Source organism: Protomyctophum bolini (assembly GCF_963924005.1).
Source record: "Protomyctophum bolini genome assembly, chromosome: 23".
Lineage (NCBI taxonomy): Eukaryota > Metazoa > Chordata > Actinopteri > Myctophiformes > Myctophidae > Protomyctophum > Protomyctophum bolini.
Genome location: NC_137884.1, coordinates 24300408 through 24310782, shown reverse-complemented (window position 1 = coordinate 24310782; position 10375 = coordinate 24300408). Strand labels below are relative to the sequence as shown.

The 10375-nt window shown below is 44.2% G+C and overlaps 1 protein-coding gene across 1 annotated transcript in view; it reads right to left on the bottom strand.

Annotated features, from left to right (window-relative positions):
- Positions 1–1439: 1439 nt before the first annotated feature.
- dcp1b (decapping mRNA 1B) overlaps positions 1440–10375 on the bottom strand; it is a 29168-nt gene continuing 20232 nt past the window's right edge. The window contains exons 7-11 of the mRNA XM_080757920.1: positions 9281–9572; positions 7829–8155; positions 6477–7042; positions 5727–5882; positions 1440–3794 (exon numbers count right to left, since the gene is read on the bottom strand). Of these exons, the coding sequence (XP_080614046.1) occupies positions 3732–3794; positions 5727–5882; positions 6477–7042; positions 7829–8155; positions 9281–9572 (1404 nt within the window). The 3' untranslated portion in view covers positions 1440–3731. The remainder of the gene's footprint in view (positions 3795–5726; positions 5883–6476; positions 7043–7828; positions 8156–9280; positions 9573–10375) is intronic.

The window sequence follows — 10375 nt, the reverse complement described above, 5'->3', positions numbered from 1 at the left end:
CAGCCGTGCCGCGCTCGGGAATCATTTGATTAGTAGATTTGACCCCTCCAATACAACCCTTTGATGCTGAGTGCCAAGCAGGGAGGCACTGGGTCCCATTTTTACAGTCTTTGGTATGTGACCCGGCCGGGGATCGAACCCCGACCTCCCAGTTTCAGGGCGGACACTTTAACCCACGGGTTGAGAGCCCCTGGTTTAGAGCACTTATGATGTAAATCGTTAAGGACCTAGAGGATATTATTGAGGATTGTTTAGAGCACTTTAGAGTCAGCCAAGTCTAGTGACGGTCTAGTGCTGATTTCTGTCATATATTGTTTAATGTTAGTCAAGTCTTCAATGAAAGTCATCCTGTGTCCTGCATTTGGGTTCCACACCTTCGTTCCTGACAAGAAAACTGAAAAAAGACTGAAATTAAGGACATTTCACAAAGATGTATTCTCCAGTTCAAATAAAATCCACTTTATTTAAGAACAAGACATTCTTTACAAAAACACAAACAAACAAACTGTTATAGTGTAAAACCCGACTGTCAGTCTTGTGTCAGATCTGCCTGTATAACTATTTTAAACAAACTAGGGTACATAACGTGTAACTGACAAACCATTATATGCCATTATCTGAATTATTGCTTCAGTTGGAAGCAGGTTTATCTGAAATATGATAATACAGGACATTTTGGTGACAAATAGAAAAATAGGAGAAAAATAAAATTGTTCATCTTGTTTACCGATTTATGTACCAACTGAATTGTTGCTGTCGGGCAGAAAAATGTATTTCCATATTTTGACTCGTTCTTTTTTAACCCATTCTGAACGGGAACCCGTTTTGGTGTTAGCATCATGTTATGCCTTAGCTATTGAAAAACAGCAGATCTACAAGCTCATAGCGCGCCACCGAGTGGCGCGCTACGAGCTTGTAGGTCTGCTATTTTTGAAAAATCTAAGAACGACTGACATTTTTAGAATCTGATCTCAGGTCAGAATGGGTTAAATAACGTAATGTCCTATTTTATACTTTTACATCACGCGACGTACAAAAGTAGCAAGAACAGCAGATCTATAAGGTCACACCTCAGCACGTTGTGATGTGTTGTGAGCTTGTAGATCGTCTATTGTCACTACATTTATAAGTAGCAGTGGCCTATAATAACAACAAGCCCATGCTAGGGAGACACCATATTGAAAGAGGTTAACCCATTCTGACCTGAGATCAGATTCATACGAGGTTTCCACTGGACACACACTGGTCTGATCAACCCATTCTGACCTGAGATCAGATTCTAAAAATGTCAGTCGTTCTTCGATTTTTCAAAAATAGCAGACCTACAAGCTCGTAGCGCGCCACTCGGTGGCGCGCTATGAGCTTGTAGGTCTGCTCTTTTTCAATAGCTAAAGCATGACATGATGCCAACACCAAAACGGGTTCCCGGTCAGAATGGGTTAAGTGTGTCTTCTGTGTGTTTTATTAATATTAAACCAAATGAACAAAAGTAACGGTTTTGGACATACATGTACGTTTCCACCCGACAGCTACAATACGATATACAGTATCATCTCACCTCGGCTACTGTGAGGGCAGTGTAGAATCTCTATGCTGGTTTACATTACACAACACACCGACCTGAGCCAGGTTGGCCAAAGCCTGATTCGTAATGCGTCGAAGATAGCGAATACAATCTCACGATCATGGATGCAACGCGCGCGTGAGCTTGTATGCGTGCTATTTTTGGCGCGCGACAAGAGCTCAAGAGCAAGAGCTCAAGAGACTTCACAAACTCTGGGTGTGTTGCCCTGTGTTTTCTGGGTCTTAGTTGTGTATAGTCTCAGGTTCTCTGTGTTTTCGGGGTCTTAGTTGTGTATATTCTCAGGTTCTCTGTGCTATTTTGCTGTGCTTGTTAATGTTTGGGTTTTGAGTTATAGTGTAGTTCCTGACATGCGTTCAATTACAACATCCCCGATCACAAAGCAGCTGTATTTGAGGTAGCACAACTTTAACAGATACCTCAAAATTTAGAATTTTAACAATACAAATTATATTAAACATTTTTTGTAAAATCTTCAGTGGTAGGAACACTATTACTTTGTAATATTATTTTCCACCTATAGCAGCAGGCTAACTAGCTAACTCGTGGGGAACAGCAACCACTCCTTTACGAGAGTTGCCAACGCTGAAAAGATCTGTAGCAAGGAACTTCTAAAACACAATAATTTAAAAGAAAAATATCTACAATTCGAGATGACAAAGGATAAGGTTTTATAATCAACATTAGAAAACATCCCTGTAAGAATTTGAATAATAGTCTAATGTTCTTGAGGACATTCAAAAATTTAAGTCAATTATGGTTCTCTTGCGATTCTTCAGGTACAACAACTGGAAGACTAGGTGACTTGAAGACTAGGTGACTTGCTGGTATCTGTAACTAGATGGAAGTAGAAGACTAGGTGACTTGCTGGTATCTGTAACTAGATGGAAGTAGAAGACTAGGTGACTTGCTGGTATCTGTAACTAGATGGAAGTAGAAGACTAGGTGACTTGCTGGTATCTGTAACTAGATGGAAGTAGGGCTGCAACTATTGATTATTTCAAAAACGATTATTCTATCAATTACACAAAAACAATTTTAAATAAACAACTACAGTTAATCAATATGTCTGATTAACCACTTAAACTCTTAATTTGTTGTATAGCGATTATACAAAAAATAAATAAAAGATCTACAAGCTCGCTTGAGTAGCTTGTAGTCATTTTCATTATCGATAATCGTTTATAATCAATTAAATCGATCACTTCAATTAACTGTTGCAACCCTACTGTCTAGTTATTTATAAAGATAGCTGGTGTTTGATAGAAAATAGTTCAATAGAAGACTAGTTAGATGTTTCTCTGAGTAGTAAAATTATTTTCTTACACTCGTAAATAACGGAGACACTGAAATAAAACCAGCACACTGTAAATATTTGTGTTTCGTTTGACATCTGTATGTCCAGTTAGACGAGTTTACTGTATCTGTATCTACTGTAGTTAAATAATCATGTGACTAACCGTGTTTCTGGTCAAGAACGATGCTTCTGTGAATAACTTAAATGTCTGTTAACAGTTCGACGGCCGCTAATTGTCTAATCCAGAGTTCCAACGCGCGTAAAACGCTATGCCCGAAATGTGTTTAATGCGTTTAATTTGCCGTTTTAAAATAATTAGAAAGAAATCCGTTACCTGATGACGAGGCCGTCGCGTTATGATGACGAAACCGGAAACCAAGTCATCATCTGGGCTGCTATAGGGCTTCTGGGAAACTGAGTTCAATGTAAGTGGACGGGGGGTTTGTTTGGACTACAATGCCTCATGGAGGCGGATCCTGTAGCGCATTGTAATGGCCGCTGGTACTGATGATCAAAAACATGCCGACGGACCATTTTTCCCCCGGATTTTCGTTTGTTGAAAGCTGCAAATACTTCAGCAAATACTTATGCTAAAACAATCTCGGCAGTGTAGAATATTTGATTAAATAGCGGGTAACGCGTTTTATGTCAAGTCAAGTCGAGTCAAAACTGTTACTAATTAAGACACACGTTGAAGAGAAAGATATGTTGTTCAGACAGACAGGTTGTAGCAGCACCAGCAGACGGGTAGGTAACGGCGACAGACCGGTACAGACAGACGGGCAAGGTCAGTACTTCTTTGTGGTACTGAGGTATAAGCTTCATAGATGGTGTCCAGACAGACGGACCGGGTCAGTACTTCTTTGCGGTACCGATGTAAGCTTCATAGATGGAGTCCAGGAAGGAACCGTCCGTCTGAAACACAAACGCGTCATTAGGCAACCGACGATCAGAAGTGAAAAGGACAAAGTGCGGCTCCGTTCTCACTTTTCGTTTTGTGTTTCCACACAGAGACGCAACAGTGATTTAAAAATGCTGTAGTGGGCCCCGGGCGGCTAGTAGTGTAGCGGCCCGGGCACATAGGCTGCTACGCCAGCCTGGCGGCGTGTCGCGGGTTCGACTCCCGATCCAGACGACCTTTGCCACGTGTCACCCCCCCCCATTTCTCTCCCCATTTCCTGTCACCATACTGAAACAAAAACAAAAAACACTGTATGCCAGATGGGACGCGCTGGCAGGCGGTCGGCAGAGTCCTGGAACGGGCCGGGTATCCGCGGACACCCGAGTTTGACGGGTGAAAAATAACGGGTACAGGGATGGGGCCGAACGCAACGGAACGCGGGTAACGCACTGCAGGATGTTATAAACAGCAGCTGGGCGCTTCAACACTAACAGCGGAGACAAGTTAAGTCCGTCACGTTCCCAAGGAATCGTCAGTGATGTCACATCACTGAAGAACCCTTCATAATGGCTACTTCGGTATTGCATAGGCAATTGGGCATAGCAGTGACATCACGGCCGAATCCTTGCATGTTTATCGTAGCATTTCATGTGTGGTGTTGTTTATCACTACCGAGCTGTAGAAAATGTTGTCACCTCGCTCTAACAAAACACCAAGGGATTACAATGTCAACATTCAAGTGCAAGATGTCGGCAGCGCTGTTGCTGTGTAAACGATTTCATTTTGCCGTTTTCCCTAGAGACCGTTGCCGTCTCAACGGGGCCTTACATACACTGTACTGTACTGTGTGGTTCAAGTTCAGGTTGGGGTTTTTTTGCAGGCAGTGAAATTCTTGTACTCAGACCTTCATCAACAGTGTGACAAAAAAATGAAAACAGTGTGGTTGCAACCACCACACTAAGTAAGATGAAAATATAAATCATAATAAAATACTATGAAAAAGCAGTGCAAATATGCATGTTCTACAACCAGAATAACAACGACCAGAGATCACTTGGCACACTGTGGGCTCCAGTTGTAGGATTTTGTTATTGCACGCGAGCGCAAATATAAAGAAAATCCCACAACTACAATTTTGGGTATGGATGTGCATGTCTCTCCTCTGAGCTGTGTGTGTGTGTGTGTGTGTGTGTGTGTGTGTGTGCCGTGTGAAACCAGAAATGTTTCAATGCAATGACCCAAACGTATTTTAAAATACAACTGCAAATACACCAGCAGCAGAGAGGTTTTTCTATTGGAAGGTGGCTGTGCTTTTGATTCAAGTTTAGAATAATTAGTACAAGCCATTATACAACTAGGCTATACTTAGGCTCATTGTTTTTAATGGCTAGCTTGGGACCATGTCCACAGGCTATAGTGGTCAGAGGCTTGAGGATCTTGGGGTTGTCCAAGTGTAAGGCAAAGCAGCTCGCAACACACTGTTCAGTCTCCTCCATTATAGGCAGTCAGTCTATTTGCAGGAGAAGGTGCCAGGTGTACCCATGATTTATTTTTTCTTCTCCCAGGTGTTGGTAATATAATATGACAGACTGAAGTGACCAATGTTGACTGTGAATAAATTCATGTGCATAATTAATTACGTTGCCTATAATCTGTACATTTAGGGCTTGTGTCTGTTTGGACTCGAGCACTGAGACACATGATGTTCTGAGTGTGTGTGTGTGTGTGTGTGTGTGTGTGTGTGTGTGTGCCGGGATATCAGAAGCAACTGAAAGACATTTGTGCCTTTGATAATGTATTGTATAAATGTGGACTCAAATATAGAAATTGAAGTGTGTGTGTGTGTGTGTGTGTGTGTGTGTGTGTGTGTGTGTGTGTGTGTGTGTGTGTGTGTGTGCGCGCGCGTGCGCGTGCGTTCACACAGACACCCACACCGCTCCACTAACCTGTAAGAGTGTCAGTAGAGTGGTCTGTAGCTGAGCTCTGGTCAGGACAGGACAGCTGTCCTGGTGGGACATCCCTGAACGTCCAGCAGTCGAGGACTTGGACTGGGAGAAGACACTGGGAGACAGGAGCACGGGCGCTGGGACATCGTTCATTCCCTGGAGGGACAGACACGACAGAATTAATTCTCCAATGCTGCTACGATATCTCTGCTGTCGGGAGGACACATTTTTCAGGAAATGAAAAATATACATTTTCCAGGAAATAAAGAAAAACCTTATATTTATTTTAAACATCAAAGTTGGTGTTGTGACTTTATATATTGTCAATTACTTCCATGAGCGGGTGAGAGGTGGTGGAGTTAGTTGCTTTAGCAGACATTTTGAGGGTCCATGGAGTTAAGAGTTTGTATCCAAAGCACTTTTTACTACTTTCTATTGGTTCAAACAAACCATCTCACTGTCCTCCTCTGTACGTGTCCAAACCATCTCACTGTCCTCCTCTGTACGTGTCCAAACCATCTCACTGTCCTTCTCTGTATGTGTCCAAATCATCTCAGTCTGGCCTCTCTGGCTTTATCTTCAAAACATCCAACATGGGCTGGTTGTATTTATTTCACTATGTTACTCTAAGCTACTAAACGGCAAAAATGCTGCCATTACAGGACTATGCTTTAAAATGCAACACCTCATCCAAAAACACATCGACATTGACATTTAGAAATGCTGGCGGAAATTGGGCTTGTAGTCTACCTGAAATTGCAGATCTTTGCTGGGTGTTGTGGTGGTGGAAGAGGTCCCTGGACCTCCATGGAACTGCAGCTGTTTTTGGGGTGTTGTGGTGGCGGAAGAGGTCCCTGGACCTCCATGGAACTGCAGCTGATGTTGGGGTGTTGTGGTGGCGGAGGAGGTCCCTGGACCTCCATGGAACTGCAGCTGTTTTTGGGGTGTTGTGGTGGCGGAAGAGGTCCCTGGACCTCCATGGAACTGCAGCTGATGTTGGGGTGTTGTGGGGCCGGAGGTCCCTGGACCTCCATGGAACTGCAGCTGATGTTGGGGTGTTGTGGGGCCGGAGGTCCCTGGAGCTCCATGGAACTGCAGCTGATGTTGGGGCGTTGTGGGGCCGGAGGTCCCTGGACCTCCAGGAGAGCCTGTGAATAGAGCAGGACCTCCGGGAGAGCCTGTGAATTGAGCGGGGAAACGAGCAGCCAGGCCTGCGGGCGCTCTGGCTGGATTGTAGGACGACTGATGGGTCTGCTGCTGCTGCTGGTGCTGGACCAACTGGAGCCTCTGGAGAAGCTCGTGAGGTGAAATCACACCTTGACAGACAGACAAGTATGTTATTGTTAATACAAAGGTAGGCAGGCAGACATAATATGGATACATAGGAAACACATATATCACATACTGTATATCTTAATCCGTTTACATGTGTTTTTAAATGGCAAAGTGCACACACAGAACCTTAAATGAACAAAGACAGAAAGAACAGACATTTTCTCTATGATTTCAGTTACTTTTAGCTAGTTTTGTAAACGCACAATACAGTCAGACTAAAACTAAAACTAAAACTTCTTAGATGACCCAAAGTATGAGTAAAACTGAATGGAACTTTATTCAAAAAGCCTATGACAAAAAAAACCAAATCAATAATGTGCTGTCAGTACTGTAGATTCCCGACGCAGCTGGGTTGTTCAGTATATTTATTATTAGGAGCCATGTGTGGATGCACTACTACTACTACGTCCATTATGTTTTGGAAGGGTGACCGATGACCATGCCATGTTGTCTTGTCCTGTCTTGTCTTGTCGTACGTTTGTCTTGTTTTTGTTTCAAAACTTGATTCAGGTTATGTGGTTTGTATTAGTGTCGCTTCCATGTTAGCATAGGACTATGCAACTTTTTATTTTATTTTCTTATTTTTATTTTATGCTACCACAATATTTTGTGTATGGACTCACAACATTTTGTTATCTTTTGTATGTTTCATATGGGTGTGTCACATATACTGTCATTTGATTTACTGTATACCCTGAATCTTGAATAAACAAAACAGTGAAAAAAAAAAAAAGTGCTGTCAGTGCCAGTGGCTCCTCCCACCCTACCTGGTCCTTGCTTGTAGGCCCCGGGCGCCGTCTGGCGGAGCTTACACAGGTTGAAGAAGAGCGGGTGGTGGCTGGCGCCGGCGGGCAGGGGGTGGCGACACCCCGCGGCGGCGGGCTGGGGAGGGGGGCGGGGCCAACAGAGGGGAAGCGGTTGAGGAAGGTGATGGTGGTGGAGGTGGTGGAGCGGCTGGTGATGGAGGAGGTGGTGGTGGTGGAGGTGGTGGAGGTGGGAGGGGTCCAGGGGGACGACGGCCGCGCCGTTCTCCACCAATCGGCTCTCGGGAGACTCTGACAGCGTCTGCAGCGTCTGCCCCGCCGGCATTATGGCTGTTCACGGTCATGACATTTTAGAGTTGATTAAAACCCATTCTGACCTGAGATCAGATTCTAAAAAAATGTCTATTACATCCTGACAGTTTACCATTCTGACCTGAGATCAGATTCAAAAAATGTCTTCTACATCCTGACAGTTTTCTGAAAAAGCTATGTTTCTATGTCAGTCGTTATTCGATTTTAAAAAAATAGCAGACCTACAAGCTCATAGCGCGCCACTCGGTGGCGCGCTATGAGCTTGTAGATCTGCTATTTTTCAATAGCTAAAGCATAACATGATGCTAACACCAGAATGGGTTAATACAAATAAACTGAGATGAACGATGGATTGTGATTTTTTGCCATTGGAACATCGTACATACTGTACATCAAAATTACGTTACTAGTGTTTTTTTACTGCCTTTCAGGATTCGTGAACAATTAGCCCTTCACTAAATCCCACCCCAAAAAAGCGATTGTCCAATCATGCCACTCCAAATAGTTTAGCAACGGTTGCTATGCAGGTCAAGCTTTCTTCGCTGCCAACGTGCCTATTGGACAAGGATGGGTTGGGGAGGGACTTAGTGAAGGGCGAATTGCACCAGCCGATATGGAAAATGAAACAAAATAGCCGACAATGATTTGACAGCTACCAATAATCTAAACAAAGAATGTACTCTTTTTATTTTACTAGAGGGGTGTTAGCGTCATGTCATGCTTTAGCTATTGAAAAATAGCAGATCTACGAGCTTGTAGGTCTGCTATTTTTGAAAAATCGAAGAACGACTGACATAGAAACATGGCTTTTTCAGAAAACTGTCAGGATGCAGAAGACATTTTTAGAATCTGATCTCAGGTCAGAATGGGTTAATGTTTGTGTTGGGACAAACTGGTTACATACACCAAAAGCTGGACATATACAGTAGGCCCTCAACAATCGCTACAAGCTACTGTACAAGCTGCTCTACAAGCTCACAAAGTCATTGTGAGTTACTTCACAGCCTACTGTGAGCTTGTAGATCATCCATTTTCATTCATACAGATGAATGGATGCTCACTTGTTTGGGATCGTCTGAAGAAAAATAAATTGCGATCATGCAATAATTACCGCCCGGTATGTAATAACTGTGCTGGACTTACCTGGCATCACAACGGTGCAGTGCTGCTGAGGGGCCGACCCCGACGTCAACGGGCCCGGGGGCCCCTGAAGAGCCCCCGGGCCCCCGCCCCCGCCGCCGACCAGGGCCACGGCGCAGCTGATGGTGTCGTACGACAGCGAGCGGGCCACGGGCGGCCGTCCGTGGCCGCCGCCGCTCCCCGGTTCGCCGCCGTCGGTGACCTTTGGCCCCGCTCGGGAGACGGGAGATTGTTGGGGGGAGAATCCAAACAGGACGTCCAGAGAGACAGATCTGGAATCAGTGACCTCTGTGTCCTGAAGACAGGGAGGGGGGGGGGGTTAGGGTGAACCCATTTAGACCTGACGACGATTCTACAAATGTCTTCTAAAACCCTATGTTTCTGTCAGTGGTTCTCAAACTATTTCATGTCAAGGACCCCAAACATTTGTAATGTATTTGTAAATCGTTACACACTATCTCTATAGTCATGTGTTCAAGACGAATCCGTAAATTATTTCATATTCCATCCTAATTGGCTAACATTGGCTTTCAACGTTTACAGGATTGGCCTGTTTTGAACAAAAAGCCTCAAATCATGAACGCAGGATGCAATTTACTTGACATCTTTCACACACTTTCCTACTAGGCTGAGGAATATATCCCACACTCTTTTCACATTGGCCTGTTATAGCGGCACCAACAGGTGGATGTTTGCAAAACACACTTTTGGAACAAAATGCCTCAAATCATCCAATTGCCATCCAAGGCGTAAGAAGAAATGGCACCCTTCTTTTCACATTGGCCTATTATAGCGCCACCAGGAGGCCACAACCTAGTGGCCTCCAGTGCAATAGCGCTGATAGAATCTACTGTTTGCCGAATCTGTCTTGATAGATTAATAGTTGATAGGAGGTTGCCATGGTTATCACTTATCACATATTTCTAAACAGATTACTTGGAGGCCAGTCGGGAGCCGTGTGGAACTCCATATTTGGGCGAGACTTTATCTGATGACGCCAGACTCACATCAGCTCAGCCTAAAAGTTGGTAAGGAGCGATGGAGGGGGTCAGCGTATCCCAAGTCTTGCTTTCGCTCTGGTTTTGTCCCTGGTCAGCA